Raw genomic sequence first — 21,370 nt, forward strand, 5'->3', positions numbered from 1 at the left:
GATAGCCGAGAGTTTCCGTTCACAGCCGAAGCCGTCAGCGGAAGTTGCCGAACTCCCAGAGAAGGCGCTGTTGAGGCCTACTGCGTGAGGAGGACCTGGGGCTAGCAGGCGCCACCACATTACAACCGTAGCTAGGCCGGACCAGGGGACGTCCTCCTCTCTCCACCGCAACCATGTCGGACTTCGACGAGTTCGAGCGGCAACTAAATGAAAACAAACAGGGTAAGCAAGCGTGGCGGCGGCGGCGGGGTGGTGGCGGCGGCGGCAAGTAAGTCGGCCGGGTCCGAGCCAGAGGGAGGGAAAAAAAAAGTGAAGTACGAGGCGGCGAGGGCGGCGGGTGCTTCCCTTTGACCCTTCCGTTCTTCACCCTCCTCTGGTTTTCGAGGCGGCCCATTCGGCTGCCTTGGAAGGCCCCGTTGTGGAAGAGACGGGGGGGGGCGACCCTCGCGCGCCCGGCCACCTCCTCCTCTTCCTCCTCCTCTTTACCGTCCCCCCTCCCTCCGCCTAATTTGGCGCGAGTCTGAAGTGGTTCGGGGGGAGGCGGGGGAGGCCGCGCGCCCGGGACCGTTGGCGGCCCAGCGCGCGCGGCGCGCGTTTAAAACGAGTGGGGGAGGGGAACGCCGAGGGGTGTGTGTGTGTGTGTGTGTGTGTGTGTGTGGAAAGCCCTCCGTTTTTCGGGATTGCGGGCGGGCGGGTTTGTCCAGAGTTGGGAGAACGCACGTGGTGCACCCGCCCTCCTCAGGCGAGGCCGCGCCTGGGACAGGAGGCTCTCCTCTGCCTTTCACGGACTTTCCTGCCAGGGCGGGAGAAAGGCGAGCTCGCGGGAGAGCGGCAAGTTAGCGAAATCCGCTCCCTCGGCCGCTTTCCTCGGCCGCCGCGGTGGGAGGGACGCCAGGGGTTGAATGGAAGGCGGCTGCCTAGGCCCCGCGAGGAAGCTTGCCTCTCAAGCCTGACTTCCTAAAGGCCGTGTGGCCTGACAGCTGTTGCAAGGGGATTTCGGATTTGGGGGGGGTGGGGTGGGGGCTTTTCTTTCTCCGAGTCGGGAGGCGCCGGAGGTTAAATCGTACAGTACGGGTAGTTCTCGACTGACGACCACCACTGCCTCCTTAAGTAACGCCAGCTGCCTGCAATTAGTGCAGGTTCGAGTCCCACCAGGCTCAAGGTTGACTCGGCCTTCCATCCTTCCGAGGTAGGTAAAATGAGGACCCAGATTGTTGGGGGCAATAAGCTGACTTTGTAATAATGCCGCTTGTGGGGGGGCCCCGAAAGCCCTAATAAGCAGGCATATACATAGAATGAAGGCTACTGCTAAGCACATTGGTTTGTGCTTTAAGTTGTAAGCCGCCCTGAGTCTTCGGAGAAGGGCGGGATATAAATGGGATTAAAATAAAAATAAAAAATAAATTTCCCCAGTTAAGGCAGTTGTTAAATGAGTTTTGCCTCATTTGATCTTTTTTTTTTTTTTGGCCACACTTAAGTGAATCGCTTCACTGGTGGTCCTTAAGCGATTCTGACTTCCCCCGTTGAGTTTGCTAGTCGGAAGATGGTTGGGAAGGTTACGAATGGTGACCACATGAAACACCCCCCCCCCCCCCCCGGCCAGGACTATGCAATGGTCCTAAGTGTGAAAATTGGTCATATGCAGTGCTTTTTTTTGTTGTAAAAGAAGGAAGGTGCCAGAACTCACACAGGTCATACAACCCGCCTTGCCTACCGTACAAGGTTCCATCCAAAAAAGGTGCCGGAACTTTGTTCTGGGGCGTTCTATGACAAAAAAAGCCTTGGTCATATGTCATTTTTTTCAGTGCCACTGAAACTTAGAATGGTCACCAAATCAATGGTGGTTAGTCGACGACTACCTGTATACCCACATGCCTGTGCTTCTTCCAGAAAACGCCATAGAATAATATCTTGGCAGTAGAGGTTTCCTTGTATCAGTCAAAATATTTGGATTAAGCTACAGTACTGTATTCCTGATTTCACTCCCTACTGACATACCTATTTCTGTTTGTTGGGAATCACAGTAATTCACAGACTCCTAGGCCAAATTGGTTATCATCCACCAGCTGGTTGCTAGCATTGAACCAAAACAGAAGGTGTAGTTCTAAGTGCAATCATGTTTTGCTTTTGAACGGTATAATTCAGAGGCTGCCTCTTTGCTCCCCAGAATTGATTTCCTTTGAAATAAATCTATTCCACCCTTTCTAAAAGTACAAGTATTCATGGGGTTTTTTAGAATTCAGTCCATTTTTAAAAAAAACTGGAGACTGTTTTGGACATCTTGGGTATACCAAATGAAAGCAATGTGGGTCCTTGTTTTAAGCTTTCTTGATGGTGAAACTAGGACATACTGTAAGAATGTTTAGCACTGCAGGTCCTATGATAACACTGGACTTACCAGTAGTTTGGATTATATGACTAATATATAGAAATAGAAGAGAAGGCATGCTGTTTTTTAAAAATACTGTTTTATAGATCCTTAGTTAAAACTGAAGCTTTCCTGTTTTCACTGTTTTCACTTCAGTTAGGACTTTCTGCTTTACATGAATGTTTTCAACAGAAATTTCTGTATTGTATGCCTGTTACCAAAGCATCTTAAAACAGCCCCATTGACCACACAAATAACATTTTGTACTTGTTCTAAAACATTGTTTGTGTCCAGTGCAGCTGCATCAGTCTTCTCCGGTCTCCAGAACAGTTCTTTGTTTAAAATCTATTGTATCTAATTCTGTTCCATACCCCTCCTATAGCAGGTCTCATAGTAGTTCAGAACTATTAGAAAGCAGTATTAGTTGAAATAACATCCTGCATTCTTGCAATTATAGATACTGATATATTTTAGAAGCAGACAGGCAAATCATTTGATACCCTTTCCCTCATGCTATTTTACTTTGTTTTTGTTATGTAGTGTTTGCATCTAAAAAGTCTTTAAAAATCTGGGTAGAATTATGCCTAGATTTTCCTCTATTTTTTTAAAAATAGAAAACAGATTACTTGTTTTTGACTTTTAAAGAAATTAAATTGTTGACACCAAATTTTATTTAGTTTACTTCATTTTTTACTCCTTGAGAATATGTTACAAAAATAATGGAAATTAATGTGTGTCTATAAGTATGCATCAAGGGTTTCCAAATTGGGCCAAACAAACACTGCTTGCTAGATTTGGAGATAAACTTTGAGATAGTTGTGTGCCATATTAATGTTGAGAAATTCTAAAACAATTTAATCTATTGTCTCTATTTCTCCTGTTTGATTCATTTGTTGTTGCCATTATCCAGGGGCGATTAAGATAATTCCAGATGATTATACAATGGTATCAGTTTCTTCTTGGCAATGTTTCTTTTCCTCAATGTTCTCCTTTGAAAGCCAAAAACCCCCCACCTGCTCACTGTTTTAGGGAAATGAAATGGGTTGCAACAACCAGAGGAGATATGTTCTCTGTTCTGAAGCAGCAGCTGATGGCTCACTGTGTTCTATCCTGTTGCCTTTAGAACGTGATAAAGAGAATCGTCATCGTAAACGCAGCCACAGTCGTTCACGGAGTCGTGACAGGAAACGTCGCAGTCGTAGCCGTGACAGGCGCAACAGGGATCAGCGCAGTGTTTCACGAGATCGTAGGAGGCGCAGGTACAGATCCTCAACAACATTTTTATACGGAGTAGAGAATCTTAGGCAAAACCTCAGAAACAGCGATCGTTTTGCCATTCAGAATTATGCAGAATAGTGATTTTTCTGAAAGCTGTTAATTAATTTAGAGAAACAGATTTTGAACATTCTCTGAGACCATAATAATATCTAATAATCCAGATTTACTAGAGACCAAAAGTCTAATTTTGTAATATTGTCATTTTGGCAAATGGAGCTAATTAATTATCATTGGAAATGAATGATTAGTTAATCTGCTGAAACTAAATTTGTTAAGGAAAGTGTGTTCAGGAATCACCAAAATGAAAGTAGTTATGTCAGAGATATATGGGAGCATGCCGAAATTGCACATAAGCAGTATCTTCTGTAAGTTATGTACTGCATCCTTTGTAATCTTGCCAACTATTTTGCCTCTGCATATTGGGTGAGTTGGGAAATGAATTTAACAAAGCTTCAGGAGACTAAAAAGGAAGGAGCAACAGAGAAATGTAATACAATAGAAAATACTAGGTTTTTTGACGTTACATTTTTGTTTACCATATCTTTTTTGTAAAATGTGGGATTGGAAAGCCTACAAACTGCTTTACAATTATATTTCTGGTTTTCTCCTTGTCTTTAAACTTTTGTTTCCTTGGCCAGCAGGACTATTGCAGTATTTTACTGTATCTTTATCTTATATATATGTGGTTGAAACAGCTTTATCCTTTGTGAAAACCCTGGAATCTTATTATTGATAATCAAACACACTTACTGATTAATATCTGGCATCCAGTGTCCTTGGTGATGGATACACATGATATAGGTATTTGTGCCTGGACACTTTTTAAACCCAGTTAGAAATGTCATATGCCACAATAATAAATGAATAAAGTTCTTTCTGGAACTTTTTTCCTTACACTGCTCATTTGTCTACCTTGGTTGCACCTCTGCTCGCAGTTGCAAGGTTGACAAAGCTATTAAATGTTATTAAATTTCTATAAATGTTTTTCTGGGGTTACTTTAAACCCATTTTGTTTTTGCGTTTCAGATCTCCTCTAAGCCTGTCAGGTCCTCTAAGGTGAGCATTGCCAGTTCCTCCTAGTGCTGCCAGGGACAACAAAAAGCCATAGGAGGCTTCACTAAAAAAACAAACCTAAAATTAAAGGAAACAGTCCAAGAATCAGAATTAATTGTAGGGGTTATTAAATTAAAAGCATTGATCCTGGATATTACAGCGTATAATATCCCAACTGGAACAAGCATAGACTTGACTAGGAATTCATTTTAATGTTAAGATTACGGGAAAGTATGCTTTTTTTCTTTCTTCCTACTAATGTTTTACTCTTGCTCCCCAATACAGCCGTTCTCCCCGGCATGAGAAGAAGAAGAAAATCCGCAAGTATTGGGATGTCCCTCCTCCAGGGTTTGAGCACATTACACCCATGCAGTATAAAGCTATGCAGGGTAGGCTTCTCTTTGCTTAAGTCACCTTGATTCACTCAGTTTTAGAACAGGGATAGGCAGCTTGCATAATTTAAAAATCTGAAGCAAGCAGTTTTGATCTGTCTCTGGTAACAGATTTTTGTCCCTTCCCTGGCAGTTTGAACTTTGGGCAGGTCAGTAATAGAGAACATGTGTGGCCCTACTCGCTAGTTGCTTCATTGCGCATCTACCTTGAGTAGCCTCCCCCAGTATCTCATCTCTGTCTCCTCAAAACATGTCTCACCAGTCTCTGTAAGGCTTGCAGTTGAGTTAACATCCATGAATTTGATTTATCAGTATATTATAACTTTCATTGGTGAGTAAATTTTCCCATCTGAAATTCTTTTTATTAGTCTTTGGATTTTTGTATCTTGAGTTACCATAATTATAATCGTTGCCCTTCCATCATGCTGCAAACAATGCATAAAAATACCATAATGAGATTTTAAAATGGGGGTAATAATTTATTACATTGATAAGCTGCTTGGCTCTCAGGAACTCTGGACGGTTTGTAAATTGTTAAAAACATTTAAAACTAGGAATACAGAAACCATGCAAAAACAGAAGAACAGAGATAGCAGGCAAAATAAACCTGGATGGGAACAGGGAAAAAGAGGAAAATGACGTCAGTTGTGCTTGCCAAAAGGCTGGTTGAAGAATCACGTCTAATAGACCGTTTCTGAAATGTGCCTATGTGCAGAATTCCACAAGAGAGCATAGGAGCTAAAGTGCTATATCAAACTGCAAACCTTATCAAACGTCAATTGAAGGCATATCCAGTACTTCCTGCAAGTCATAGCCACAAAATTGTGTGTGTGATTTAACAATAAGCATGTTTTTAATTGCTACTTCTAGATTTCATTAACCACAGAGCTTAATCTAAAGGTGGTTTATGTGAGAGAACATCTAGACCAAATTCATATTTAAATTTGGCTGGTGTTCTTCAGTAGCAGAGCTGTATGATGTTATTAATCTTAAACAAACCACAGGCTGTCATTTCTGTGACTCTGCTGCTTAGAAGGAAGAAGCAGTGGGTATGTGTGAACCAGTTTGATACAATGATTAAGGTGCTGGCCTGGAAACCAGGAAACTCTGGCGTTCCTAGTCCTACCTTAGGCATGAAAGATGGCTGGGTGATTTTGGGTCATTCACACTTTCAGCCCATCCCACCTCATAGGGTTGTTGGGGAAAATAGGAGGAAGGAGTTGGCTGCCTTGGGTTTCTTATAAGGCAATAAGGTGGGGTAAAAATTAATAAATAAAGGAACAGATGATTTTAAAGGCACCAAAAAGGCCTTTAAATGGCATTGAAAAGCCTCAGCCTTGGAGTTCCCCAGTTTGACTTTATAACAATTGTAAAAATATATGTTGTGATCAGAATGTTCTGTTTCAACTTGGGAGCATTTTTTCCTGTATCTGGTGCATTTTGGGTTGATGATTTACTGGGCATAATGGAAAAAGATAGCTGTGTGGTCTTTGCTATTTTTTTACTGAAGAAATAACAAAATTTAATACTTTCTTGTGTTTTGAAAAGTAATTGGATTGCTAGTTCTCTTCATCATTCCATGTATGTTTTTATAACACCTTAATTCTCACTGTTGCCACAGATTGTTTAGGGCTCTTCAAAATGTTCTGACTCCAGAATAAGGTATTCCGAGTGTTTTGGCAGTGCTCTTATCTTCAAATTAGACCTATTTTAAACCACTTCTATAACGCACAAAATAGGCCTGTTTTGGGGTTGGCATATTTCATAGTGGCACATTTTGCACATCCTTAATCCTTTGTGTTTATGTCATCAAGACTCCCAATATATAATGTTTTTATTAGGAGAATCAGAACTGGTAACTTTCACTATACTTTTTCATTTCTAGCTGCGGGACAAATTCCAGCTACAGCCCTACTACCAACCATGACTCCAGATGGGCTGGCAGTAACACCTACACCTGTGCCTGTAGTCGGCAGCCAAATGACGCGACAAGCTCGACGTCTCTATGTTGGCAATATCCCTTTTGGAATCACCGAGGTACTTGTTAGCGTACTCTGTTATCTCTGCTCAGCATTGAAACTTTTGGCTGCTGCAACAAGTGCTCAATTTCAGTGACACCACCAGAAAAAGCAGCCTCCTGGTTTGTTATTTGTTTCTTCTTTTTTATTTTTAAAAAGATGGGGGTAAGAATGGAAATGGGAGTGCTTCCCTTACTCAGAGGAATTTTCACTTCCTGTCTTATTTTGCCATTTTTGGATCAAAAACTACATATTTCACATTTTGCCATTGAATTTGTAGATTTGCAAAAGGAATACTGGAAGTTTTAAGTTGGAATTGCTGACTTGATTCTCTTAAGTCCAGCCATGCTCAAATTGTTGTTATGATCTGGCATGTTAATGACTCAAATAGATACAAACTTTTCATCAGCGAATCGCATGAAATGAATTTTTGCTTTCCCTGAACTGTTACCTTCCAGATACACTGATGGGAATTGTAGCCTGACTGAAAGGATATTCTAAATATTCCTTCCTATCGGATCATGTCTTATCCCCACACATTTTAGTGTTTGTCTTTAAAAAGAAAACTCTTCGATTTGGGGTTACTGCCATTCCCTCTTTTGAGGTTGGGTGCAGTAGAGACATAACCATCCTTAGTGCGACTGCCAGAATTGGTTAAATGGTGGCTTGAAGCTCTGCTGAGCATACAGAAAAAGCAGCTCAACTGTTTTTCTCTATGTGACACAGATAACAGGATGCTGTTTTCAAAGGACATTTCTTGCTTTTCATTCATTATGAGCCAAAATGACTACATTGAGTCAGTGAGTTGTTCAGTTTAATATAGTATCTTTTCTCAGCATCTTTTAAAATTTGTCTTTTACAATTGATACTGACATTTGATCAATGTTGGCCTGAAGAGGTGAATTCTGATTTAGACATCCGGATATGGGAACGGGGCCATTATTATTTCATTAAATTTGTTATGGCTGCTACTCCACTAGACCCTGGGCAGCATTATATTTTTATTTGCAGTCCTGACTGTAACTCAGTGGTCCTTATATCTAACAGAGAGAGATGTATTAAAACCTAAATGACCAGAGAAATAAATATGGTTGCTTGTTTTTTAATTATCCCTACCAAAAAGGAAAAAAAAGACCAAAGAGTTTTCCATTTCTCTTTAAGTGAATAATGTATGGGACAGCAATCCTCATAGCTTCACAGTTTGCTACCATCATAGCAGGCAAGTAGGAAATGTTATTTTGTAATCTATTTGAGGTCCAGGTTGCCATTCCAGCTTATATCATACATCTACTCTTTGCATCTCTTTCCATGATTCCAACAGGAAGCAATGATGGACTTCTTCAATGCCCAGATGCGCCTTGGTGGCCTTACTCAGGCTCCCGGTAATCCTGTCTTGGCAGTGCAAATTAACCAGGACAAGAACTTCGCTTTTCTGGAGGTGAGTTTACAGTGGCTCAAAACAGGTTTAAAGCACCACTGATTTACTCGCACAGTTATGATTCTGGAGAAATCAAAGCAAATGCATAAAATTGCTTCATATGGACTTGTTGAATGTGTATGAGGCCCTATTAAGAGCTAATTCTCTTTAGATGTTTTACTGTGATCTTCGGCCACAACTGTGGAGCTTGATGGTGTAAGGGTAATCCAGCCTCTGCATGTTAATAAATTTAATTAAAAGCCTAAATTCAGTTTTTAGAAAAGATTTCCATAGAGTAATGTGATAGTAGGAGAGGAAACATCTACAATAGTAATTTATACAAATGCTGAAAAACCAGATGGAAAGGTATCCATTCTTTCCCAATATATGAAACAGAAAAGCCAGGAGACAGCGGGATTGACCTTTACTGGATGCAAGACATTTTAGAAATAGTAGTGTCTTGCTTATTTGTTCAGTTGACAAATTTAGTAGCATTGTTTTCTGGAATTTGGGACTAATTTGAGCACTCCAATTGTGCTGCAAACTTGTTTCATTATTTCATTATTCTAATTACAGGCATCTCTTGCTGATGCTACCCTTTGCTGAATGTCTGCATTTAATTGAACAGTAAAACATGGACTTTGTACAAACGGGAAAAAGCTAATATGAAATAGATTGCATGTCATGCATTAATGGACAGGAGATAGAAGCAAAAAGTGGAATGGGTGGCTTGTAGAAATAAAACCAGCATTCCTACCCTCCCAAAAAATAAATAATTTTGTGGACCTTAAAGGTGAAGAAGTTGAATTATTTGGAACCTTAATCTTGATAAACATGAATATGCATTTAGTTATCAGCCCCAAGAGAATTGTGAAACATTTGCAATCTCCTAAAAACGTTCTTAAAATAAAAATGCTAAATGTAGTGGTTATAATTCCATCTGACTTTCTTGAGGTTCTTTGACTTTTAACTTCATATTTGTTTGTATTTTATCTACTCTAAATGCTTTGTGGACACATGCATAAATCTCCACTTCAGCTCAGGGCACGTCTCCTTGGGTGTGCAAAATAATAGCTTCCTTGTTCTATGTATTCTTCAATCTTCCAGATTGTTGGTGAGAAGTTCATTGCTTGTAAATTTTGCAAGATATGTCTACTGCTTCCATACCCGGGCATTGATTATCTAACCTCATATAAGTGTAGAATTTAATTGCTTCTTGCCCAAGATTCTTAATTGCTATTTTGCTTCTTGCCCAAGATTTTAGAGTTCACCTGAAGATGGGTGAGGTGAAACGTGCTGAGATAAGAATCGCAATAGCCATGCATTCTGTAAGGGACTATGACACCGATTTTCCCATTTGTTTTTTTTTCTTTTCTTTGCTACAGTTCCGTTCTGTGGATGAAACTACACAGGCCATGGCTTTTGATGGGATTATTTTCCAGGGACAGTCACTGAAGATCAGACGCCCCCATGATTATCAGCCACTTCCTGGCATGTCTGAAAACCCATCAGTTTATGTGCCAGGTGGGTTTATCAGAATTCTGCTGAATAAAGAAGTGCTAGTCATATATAGGGTGGGAACCATTTAGCAATGTTGTGTGCAGTGGGTGTGTATAATTTCATATGTTTTCCTGCCATGTCAAACCACTTCCTCCTTATAGGTGTCGTTTCCACAGTGGTCCCAGATTCTGCTCATAAACTGTTCATTGGGGGTCTGCCAAACTATCTTAATGATGATCAGGTCAGTCTGGGTATATTACATAATTCAGGATAACATGGGCAAGTGTTTCATTCTCCATTCTCCTTACGTCTTAGCCAGCCGGGACACGTTTCATACTCAGTGTAATCCTTTGCTGATGCCAGTTTTAAGCCAGTTAATAGCCAGTTTGAGCTAGCACTTGATGGGAAGTCCTTCTCCTGAAATATTTACTGATTTTAATAATCTTTTGACAAAAGCCAGATCAGTCTTTAAAGACTAGTTTTCATTCTTCACGCTATTGTGCTACGGTGAAAGTTTGCATTTGGTACGATGACAATGGTTAACCTTGTTTCTTCCTTCCTCCGTCAGGTCAAGGAATTGCTCACTTCCTTTGGACCTCTGAAGGCTTTCAATTTGGTGAAGGACAGCGCCACTGGCCTGTCAAAAGGCTATGCCTTCTGTGAATATGTGGACATCAACGTCACAGACCAGGTAGGGCCAGCCTCTCTTGCCTCGTCCTCTTTTCATTTTTTTTTTGCTCTGCAGCGGCCCGCCGATCTTCCCGTGGGATGAGGGGGGGTTCTTTGTCCTTTGAGCAGGTGGGGTGTTTTTTTCTCTCCTCCCCTCTAGGGGGTGCCAGCTTTTCTCTCCTTTACAGCACAGCTGCTGACTTAGCGGCAGACACCATCGAGTTAGTGTTCTGATCACTTCTGCTTTTTGTTCCCCCCAAAAAAACAACAACTCTCCCCGAATGTTAGTCGGAGAAGGCTTCGGCCTTTTTGCGAAGACCCTGGCCGCCGTGCCCGACCGAGAGCCGGTAAGAAGCCCTCCCCTCACCAGCCAGGGAAGAGCCGGGTCCGTAGTGCATTTCACCCATTTCCCTACCCCCCCAGTAAATTCTCTGTTCTGCACCCCTAATGACTTATGTTTCCTTTCTCCCGCTGTGCTTTCTGTTACAGCGGGGGGGAGGAGGAACAGGCCCGTAATCAGACATGCTTGCTGACTCCAGTGGGAGTTATAAAATGCAAGTATTGGCGTTTATAGTTTTAACAGTAAAACAAAGGAAAAGCACCCCAGTTTCCCCTTGCCCCGTTGGAGAGGGGGGACCTGTGGTGGAGAGGAAACACCCCACAATTCCCAGTAAGGCTCAGAGCGTGTCGGTGGTAACTTTGCATGCAGAGCATAAGCTCTTGTTTTTGGGTTGATCTCCATCAGGGTTATGCATGTGTTTCTTTGTAATTGAGTGTCGTTGTTAGTGTGTATGGATACATGTGTTTGTATATAAATATTTATATATATATATAATTCCCCACACCTGCTTCCTGTCCCATGCAGTCTTTCTTCCCACATGCTACTTGGGAAGTGTGTGTTTTCCCATGCTCTCCCTTCCCCTCCTTTGGTCTCTCTGCATTAAGGAGAAAGCTATGAGGTTTTAGCAAAAGCTAAAATCCTGGATGAGATCCAAAATCAGATGGTAAATCTGAGAGTGGATATTTACCTCTCTAACATCCTAGGCCACCAACCTCCAAAATGGCTTCGTAGATTAAGAAGACAATAACGTTACAAAAAGAGTAACGGTAGCCCCAAGAAAGCATACAAAATACACTCTGTGTTATTCCCAATCCAAAGGGGCCTGTCAAAACACCCTAACCTGGGAAAAAGAGCCACGGTTTTAGAGTTCACTTGAGGTTGGGTGAGGTGAAAGCTGTGTGAATCTCTGGGGGAATCCTGTTCTAGAGGGTTCATTTTCTGGGTTCTGCAAGATGATATTGCTCGATCAGTGGAACCCAAAGCAAGCCAAATCTGATTATAGAGAACAGGTGTAGACACTATTAAGAGATGGACGGCCCCTCGGAAAGGACCTATGCGATGGAAGGCTTTATGGCAATAACCAGCATCTTGAATTGCACCGGGACGTTTACTGATAATCAGTGCAGCTCCTAAAGGAAAGGGGTTTGTTGCAGGGGCATAATATCGTCTGCTCATTATGTCACTGCAAGGTGGACCAATTGTAGCTTCTGATTAATCATTAAGAGCAGCCTTGTATAGTGCGAATTGTAAGTCTATTCACTAGATAGCCAAGGCATGTATGACTTATAAGGAGAGTGTCATGATTCGGAAACAGCTGCATCTGAAGCAAAACCCATACAAAGAACTTCCTGCTTACAATGGCTACCTGCTCCTTAAACAGGAATTGAAGGTCCAGGAAGACCCTCACCCGTATTGTGCACCAATCCAGAGAGAGATAGTGTGATCCCAGATCCCTGGAACTGGGAGAATCCCAAGTATCTACAGCTACTCTTGATGGGATGGAGTTTGAGCATGTTTCTCCCCAGAGCCTCCAGACACCAGGATAACCTAGCTTGCTTTCTTGAGATGCGCACAATTGAATATCGTCCATGCAGTAATAGGAGGAGTAGTAAAAGTATTCAGCTCAGTGATACCCCATAAATTGCAGGCTTTGAAAAGGCTAACAGGCTTTTCTGATTTTTTAAATATTAATATATTTAATATAACTTCCTCATATTAATATAACTTCCTCATATTATATGAGGAAGTAGTACAGCTTGCTCGAACATCAGCTAATTACTTTTGGTTAGATATTAGGATAAATGCCCTAATTGTAAGAAATAATTCTACAGAGGCATAGCAACTGCACACCTTAGGCCCCAGAAAGCCATAGACGCACCTTATGGATCTTCTTAAGGTTGCCATCAAATTGCTATTTGTAATGCAGTACAAAGACATAGTATTGATTACATGGAAAACATTTTCTGATGTAATTTCCGTTACATTTATATTAAATGCTACCAAAAGTCCCAATTTGACTCTTGCTTCAAGAAATCCTCTGAAGGAGCAAGTATCTGAAATAGTCTATTAAATGAGGTTTATTTTTAGTGAACTTTTTTTTTTAACCAATGATAGATACTTGATTCTTCAGGAGATTTAGAATTTTTATATACTCCACATATTCTTAAAATACATAGTTCAAGTTATAACAATTTATTTTGCCAAGAAGACCTAAAATTTTAACCTACAAATAGAATGTTGAGCATTTTCTGTGGAAAAGGGACGATCCTGGGGCAGATGGCATTAAGGGAAAGAGGATTACACCATCTGAATAAATGAACATTACTTTCTGACTAGACAGGTGTATAATTGTACCAAATATTGGTTAAATAACTATTTTTAAAACTGTCATTCTCCCCCCCCCTTTTTTTTTTATTCTATGTCTTATACTCTTACTTTCTCTAGAAACAAGTTATTAGAAAATTGTCTCTGAGAAAATTAGATGCTGGAAACTTGTGCCCATATGTGTATTTTGAAGTTACACAGTCATAAATACAAATTCTAGATCATAATTTGAAATATTTTGGCCAAGTTGTAGTTTCGTATGTATTTTGCTCCATCCCTGGCTGAACCAGCCGTTCATCCACTGGATTCTTCTGTGCGGAAAAGGATTAGTAAATTTGCTTGCCAGATTTTTTTTTAAAAAAAACTTAATTGGTAACTTAAATGTGAAATGTGCATTCTTTCATAAAACCTCAGTTTATATATATTGTAGCTGGGAAATTATTTGGCCTCATAATCTTCCTTCTGAAATTGGTCTGTGTGGAAAACAAATTCTCAATATTGTAAAACCTGATACTAAATTCTTTATTGGGGCTGGACTGGTTAGATGTAAGCTCCCGAAGCAGTGACAACCTCAAATCAGTGGAATTCTCCTTCCGAGAAATATGTGGTCTCATCTGCATCCTTTTAGAATTTTCTGTCTTTGTTGGCAACATTTGGCTGAGGCTGAAATCTCACCTTTGCTCTTCTCCTTCATGCAGACAGTCTTGTTGACTCATCTTAATCCCTTCCAACAAGATCTATTTTTTAAAAAAACATGCTGATTTTGAGGCCCGGCAGGTAAATAACCTAAATGTGGTATTAAATCCAAGAGCAGTGCAGTTCAGGTAGGAATCTGGTGGGGGGTGCGGGGGGGGGGCAGGCATAAAATAAGCTAATTTTTATGTATGAATGTGTGGATGTGTTTTGGAGCCTGGGGCAGAGGGGGTGTGTGGTTGGTGGCCTTGGAGGCTCAAGTTTTGAAGTGTCTGGATTCACTTTTTTTTGCCCTCGCAGGCCATCGCGGGGTTGAACGGCATGCAGTTGGGCGACAAGAAGCTTTTGGTACAGAGAGCTAGCGTGGGAGCCAAGAATGCTACCTTGGTAAGGAAGGAAAGGGATTGGGACGAGGGTAAAACAGTACCAAAGAACAACCTTTCCAGGATACATTTGCAGGTTCTGTTTCTGAAAGTTAGTAGATTGGTCTTATCAATACTATCAAATGCCAGTGGTTGCAGGCATAGGGGAACTACCAGTTTCTTGCCTTGCTTAACGAGAGAGAAGCAATTTCAGGCCAAAGAAGGTTCCCAGGCCCTTCAGGTCAGGCATGTCAAACTTGCGACGTTTCCCCATTGCCGGCAATGGGGTGGGCGCAGTTTTTGTTGTGACGTCTCCAGCCCGTGGGCCGGCAGTTTGACATGCCTGCTTTAGATTTATCTCAGAAATAATGTGTGCACGAAGTGGGGAAAATGCTTCAAATTTGGAACAGCTGTGACTCTTTCATATCACCCTTGGCTTGGCAGTACCAAAACATCTTTGGTGGCTCTGGGTTTCAGGCGAAACATAATCCAAATGAGAAAGACAAGGCTGGTGTGTGTTGCCTTCGTTCTCCTCCTCCTCTACCCAAAAGCTCCCAGTGCAGCTGTCCTGCTGGCTTGACTGTCCCCATTGTCTGTCCAGCACTTTCAGTCCCTCCCTTCAGCCGCTGCCAACAATTTCTGGTTGAGTGTTCCAGGAAGCTTCATGATAGTCTAAAACACTCTTGTTCAGATGGTGAAGGCTCTTTTTGGTTTTCACAAAGGTCTCTTTAGCGCATAGACTTTATTTTCTGTACTTGTACGTGGGAGCGGTAATAAAATGCTTAAAGGTAAAGGTTCCCCCGCACATGCGTGCTAGTCGTTTCCGACTCTAGGGGCCGGTGCTCATCTCCATTTCAAAGCCGAAGAGCCAGTGCTCCATTGTCATGTGGCCGGCATGACTAGACGCCAAAGGTGCACGGAACGCTGTTACCTTCCCACCATAGTGGTCCCTTACATCACATTTATTTCTGAATTCAGTTCTTATTTTTTATATTAAACCTATCTAGCCAGATATGCAATGGACCCAGGATAATTTGATACCAAAAATGAAATCTCTTTATAAAGACATTGCTGGTATGATCAGCTAGTGCATTGAAGCCATATATTAGAAGAATAGGGCATCATGCTGATTTCTGGTGATCTGAAAAACCAGTTTCCAAAGTAACCAGTACCCAAAGAATTACAGTATAGCCAAAAGCTATTACATTTTTGAGAATCAGAAATGATTATTTCTGCTTTGCTTATTTCTGCCGGTCACAAGAAACATAAACTAGCTATTTCGTTGACAGAGAAGTAACACTTTTCAGCGTTTCAGATTTGGGGACTTGGTTTTAAAATAGAATTAGTAGGAGCTGTTTGGTATGTTTGAGATTGAAAAAAACAGCTACTCTGAATTCTTCCAGAAAATAAAATCAGAGCTTTCAAAGAAAGAATACAGAATGTTTGAGTGTGTTTGGGATTGCCTGTTTAAATGGTTGTATTGTTGAATTCCTTTGTGGCTTTGTCTCTTCCTCTCTTGCTGCCCCTCCAGAGTACAATAAACCAGACCCCAGTGACCCTGCAGGTACCGGGTCTAATGAGTTCACAAGTACAGATGGGTGGTCATCCAACTGAGGTGCTGTGCCTCATGAATATGGTATTACCTGAGGAGCTCCTGGATGATGAGGAATATGAAGAGATCGTTGAAGATGTCCGTGATGAGTGTAGCAAGTATGGTGTTGTCAAATCCATTGAAATCCCCCGGCCTGTTGATGGAGTTGAGGTGCCTGGCTGTGGCAAGGTACTTAATGGTTGTAGGGTTGGCGGGATGGGGTGGTGTTTTAGAAGGAAACGAAGACGCTGTTGCTCGGTTAGCAGAGAATGCTTCTGTTCTTAAGTATTTATTTGGCTCCGTGAGCTCCAAGGTATGTGTGGGATATAGAAGTGCCCAGTCGGATGGCTCTGCTCTAAAACACAAAGTTATCCACTAAGGAATGAAGAGGTTGAATCATGGGAATCCAAATTAGGATTTCATTAAGTGTGGATTGGTGTCTTGCCTTTGCAGAAACGTCCGGTATCCCATCTCTAAAATAAATTGAAAAGGTAGTGGGGTTTTTGTAAAGTGAACCATTTGGTTGCAGACTGGGTATCAAAAGTGGTTATTATTTTGAAAAAAAAACCAACTGGACTGATTTTTATTTTTTTGAGAAAAAACAAAATGTTTTGCTTCCTATCCTGGAAGCTTCATCAGTTGTATTGGATCTTCACAGACATTTGCGGACTGGTGATTTTACATGCCTGCCCCGTAGGCCACGGGTGGGAAACCCTGGCTCTTTTATGATTTGTGGGCTTCAACTCCCAGAATTCCTGAGCCAGCATGCATAGCTCAGGAATTCTGGGAGTTGAATCCACAAGTCATAAAAGGGCCAGGGTTCCCCACCCCTGTGCTAGGCACATCAGAACCTACTTAGTTGTTAAAGATTGGCTAGGTGCTATCTGTTTTGAATCAGCCAGTGTAAAACTGGGTAGCTTTAAGAATAGTAAGGTGGTGATCAGTTCATAAAAGCAGCTATCTACAAATTGAGTGTGGTAAGTAAGTAAATGGTAAGTAAATTAGATTAGATGCATGGAAGAAACATTTCATGAGACTCAAATTGCAATAGAGGTACAGTTGCTTCAGTTTATTTTCCTACTCACATTCTTATATGTATGATCTGGACCAGATTTGAATCCTTTAATGGTCACTTTTTTCAAATGTACCACTAATTGTCTTCTCTTTTGTCCCCTCGCTCTTTTTGTAGATATTTGTGGAGTTCACATCTGTCTTTGACTGTCAGAAGGCCATGCAAGGTCTGACTGGACGCAAGTTTGCAAACCGGGTCGTTGTGACCAAGTACTGCGATCCTGACTCGTATCATCGCCGAGACTTCTGGTAGCCCAGCCCTTGAGAAAACAGCCTTGAGGGGGTTTTGTGGAGGCAGGGGCAACTCGCTGGCCAGAGTGGCTCCTTTAGCAGCATAGCCTGTTTATATTTTATGGCCAAAATCTGTATTTCCCCCTCCCCTTTCCATTTATCCCAGTTCCTTCCTTTTCTAAACCTACCATCAGCCCACCCACCCATGCCCCCACTGGTTTCCCAATGATGGTTACTCTGTAGTAGAAGTGTTGTCTCTTATCCCATATTTTCCTTCCCTCCCTTTCTCTGTGATGTTTCAGATTTTTTGCTAAAAGGAGTTTTGCTGTCAAAACAGTGGGCCTGTTTTTGTTGTAATTTCCTTTCTTCTACGCTGTGTGTATGGACAACTATTTCTCTAGTGTTGTCTCTCATAATTAAAACATTTTTTTTTCCAATTCCCTGGTGTCATTGGGGGGACTTCCTCAATTTTAAATCCCTGATTGTAAACTAAGACGGTTTAACATGCTTTTCAAAGGGAAATTTATCAAAGATGCTTGCAATATCAAAACCCATCAATAACGTACTTAATAATCCTTAATGATGATAATTGGGATTAGAATTTGTTGGTAAATGCAATGTCACCTGACTGCCCCTTAGTTCTGGCATTTCTGTTAGCTGGCATTAAGTGCAACATCATGTGATCACCATTTGCAACTTCTTGCTGGGCGCCCCATTGACTTTGTCAAAAGCTGGCAGTGAAGATTGCAAATGATGATCATGTTAGCATAGGATGTTGCAGTGTCAAAATTGCCAGCCAGGCTCCAAGCACCATGTGCAACTGTGGTCACTGAACAAATGATCATTAAAGGAGAACTACCTGTACAACTGGAATCCTGGTTGAATCTTAAGAATGAGAGATGGAAGTAATTATTTTTAACTGGGGTATTGAGTTCTGCCAGAAGAATACTGCACACACTGTTTCTGTAATGAAGAAATTGGCAAATCTGTGACTACAGATTTCTCAGATAGTGGGACTATGGTTGCAAATAGCTTATATTCCTTGGGTCAGTGCAGTGTTGTCTGTATAAGGCAGGGGTCTTCAAATCTGGCCTTTTTATGACTTCTAGCCAGCGAATTCTGGGAGTTGAAGTCCACAAGTCATAAAAGGGCCAAGTTTGAAGATCCCTGGTATAAAGTGCCGAAGGCTGAGTTTTTGGTAACCTTGAGTAGAATGAAATGCCGGTTTGTGGTACTCGGTGAATCTATACATGTTCCAAAAATCTTCATTTTCATCCAACCCCTTTCCACAAAACTATTACTTCCCCTTAGAGGTACAGGTGCATACTTAAGACTGGTCAATTCATGCTGAGAACTTTATCCTGAGGAATTGCTGAATAAGCCTTCCAATATTTCTATGGGAATACTTCACTGCCCAATATAACGGTGGCCCATACCAACAACTAGTAGAAATGATGAAATTAGCATGGTCTGTTACATGATCTGTTCAGGTTGCAATATTAAACTATATTTGCTGCAGAATTTGGGGATATTACTGAATTCTGATTTATTTAGCAACATGCCACTAGCCTCAGCTAAAATAATTGAGCACAGAGCTTGTTCACAAAACCTTAAGATAGTAAAGCTTATAATGCTCAGTGGAGCTTAGTAATGTGTTGCAATGCGTACAACTGCAGCATGACCATTGAAAATTCCCAACAGGGACTGATACAAAAATCTGCAATTACTCTGCCTCCAAAGTACCAAAGCTTACATATGAAGTAACTAGTAGCTAATATTAATAACTAATTCAAAACCCAGTTGACCTATCACAGTATTTGCAATTTTTTAAATTAAGGAACTGCTGAATTTTGTCAGCCTGATGAAACTTGTGCTCATATTGATACTAGGAAACTTATTTTGAATTCACCTTAATTCAATTTCATGTTGCTATGAGTGCCTTTACTGAGTTTGGCTTTACTTCTGTGAACATAGAAATGGGAGTCCAGAAGCTACAGCAAAATAGCTTTCATAGCTTCTTGATTTTATACTCCTACATCTAGTATTGCTGTAAGACAAGCTACTTAGATCTGTTATTAGATAGACTATGATCATATAAAGTTATTTCCAACGTTATGTATTACACATACATCCACAAGTAGAGTATAGTTGGTAATTGGCTTAAACTAGGAGTAATTAGTACGGACAGATACTTCTATTCCAATTTTAAGCAGAAAACTTGTTTTATTGAAGAATATAACAGTTTCAAATGGGAAAGCTAGACAAGTTAATCAGCTGATAATTATAGGTCGGCAAATATATTTCTCGCTGCAGAGTAACAAAGTAATGGGAAATGCTTACCTTTTAAGGTCTGCAACTGCTAAAGTAACAGCACATTATCTCTAAAGCAATGGAATCTTAACATGCATTTTCTTTCCTATGTTTTTCTTAAATATATTTTATTACATTTTTTATTCTGCCATTTAAGAAGTTCAGAACTAAGAGAAAAATCTAGTCTTCTGGACTAATGTTAATCACTATGCCTAGCCCTAACGGATAGGTAGCCAGGATTAAAGCTGCAGTTACTATGTCCCAGAAGCGTAACATTTATACTGGCTTTTTAAAAGATCAGTGACTTTAAAGAAATCCTAGGGACAAATTGGAGTCTATTCCACAAACATCTGAGGAGTTACTGAAAAGGGTCTTTCCTGCAGCTGTGGTTTGAAATTTCTATCCAAGGGAAGCTTTTATCTCAACAGCTTTTCACAACACACTTTCCCTTTTAACAAATCTTAAGTGTATGATGTTGACATTCATCTCTCTGACATCAGTGATTTAATACCTATTTATCCCTTTTCAGTGGAAAGGTTTAATTTATTGTGGGTTTTTGTTACTTGTTAGGATTGTACCTCCAGTATTTGCTGGAATGGGAGGAAATGACAATTTTGCTTGATTTTTTATTTGCTTTTGGTTTCTCAGAAAATTAGTATTTTTAGATAGGGCCCTGAACATTTAACAAAATATCTAAATCAGAGAATTCCATTATATTATTTTCTATGTATATATGCTTACAGGATCCTTTATAATCACTCCAGCTATACTATTCTTTTATATGTGTCTAGATTGTAAAATTTCATACACAAAAGTAAAATTTTCTATTCAACCAGTGTTCTCTAGCTCCAATAAACCTATTTTTGTAGTCAGTAAGACTACTGGATTTTTGGGAGGGGGGGCATTGTATGCTACCACTTAATATGCAAAATGGGGTGACTTCAATGGGTTGGGTACAAGCTACCTTAATGTGAGTTTTCTTTACATTTAATGGAAATTTTGCTGAATCTGTAAGATAAAAATAAAGAGGTTCAGAGTTACGATTTGGAGTAGTCTCTTGCCTTTCTCAAAATATTGCATTTATAGGTACAGACAGAAGATGGGACTCAAAAGAGATTGTTAATTCTTTTCCTCCCTCTTGGATCCAGTCCCAAACTTCTCTTTATATTAATATGCAGAAAATGCTAGTGCTGTTCCTTTAAAATTTAGAAGGTGATTTGGGATTGGCTGCTGTTAATCGCAGGCCACATTTCTGATTGGTGTTCCCCTTGAGCAAGCAGGTACCAATGTTAATAAATCGGAGGTTGGGAAGAAGCGCGGTATGACTGCACGAACAATTGCGACTCTTACTGAAGGCACCTTTTGCCCCACAAAAAAAAATACAACTATGCTATCTTGACTTCTTGCGAAAGCACGGGTTGCATTCACACAATACCATTTAGATTATTAAACATTTGGCAACGTTTGCCCTGGAAGAAACTGCTAAAATTAATGTTTTAGTGTTGGATTATTGCAGGGGTCTTCAAACTGGGCCACTTTAAGACTTGTGGACTTCAACTCCCAGAATTCCTCAGCCAGCCCTGCTGGCTGAGGAATTCTGGGAGTTGAAGTCCACAAGTCTTAAAGTGGTCCAGTTTGAAGACCCCTGGATTATTGTGTAGCGTGCTAAAAGTTTTGCTATTTCTGAGATTTTTTTTTTGGCTTGTAAATAGGTTCTCCACCCCACCCCCCCAATCAGAATGCTTCTATATG

The 21,370-nt window shown here is 40.8% G+C and overlaps 1 protein-coding gene across 2 annotated transcripts; it reads left to right on the top strand.

Moving 5' to 3' along the window:
* On the top strand, positions 1-17,745 carry U2AF2 (U2 small nuclear RNA auxiliary factor 2). Of its 2 annotated transcripts, none has more exons than XM_083376261.1 (12): positions 1-222; positions 3,492-3,627; positions 4,673-4,702; positions 4,985-5,088; positions 6,977-7,128; positions 8,431-8,547; positions 9,912-10,050; positions 10,188-10,267; positions 10,595-10,717; positions 14,354-14,440; positions 15,947-16,195; positions 17,196-17,745. In XM_083376261.1, exons 1-12 carry the CDS (start codon positions 174-176, stop codon positions 17,328-17,330), a joined length of 1,401 nt encoding a protein of 466 aa, XP_083232387.1. In that variant the 5' UTR covers positions 1-173; the 3' UTR covers positions 17,331-17,745. The 2 variants fall into 2 exon arrangements, with proteins under 2 accessions (XP_083232387.1, XP_083232388.1); XM_083376262.1 differs by having other exon boundaries at positions 4,985-5,019.
* Positions 17,746-21,370: the final 3,625 nt, after the last annotated feature.

Source organism: Vipera ursinii (genome assembly GCF_947247035.1).
Source record: "Vipera ursinii genome assembly, chromosome: Z".
Lineage (NCBI taxonomy): Eukaryota > Metazoa > Chordata > Lepidosauria > Squamata > Viperidae > Vipera > Vipera ursinii.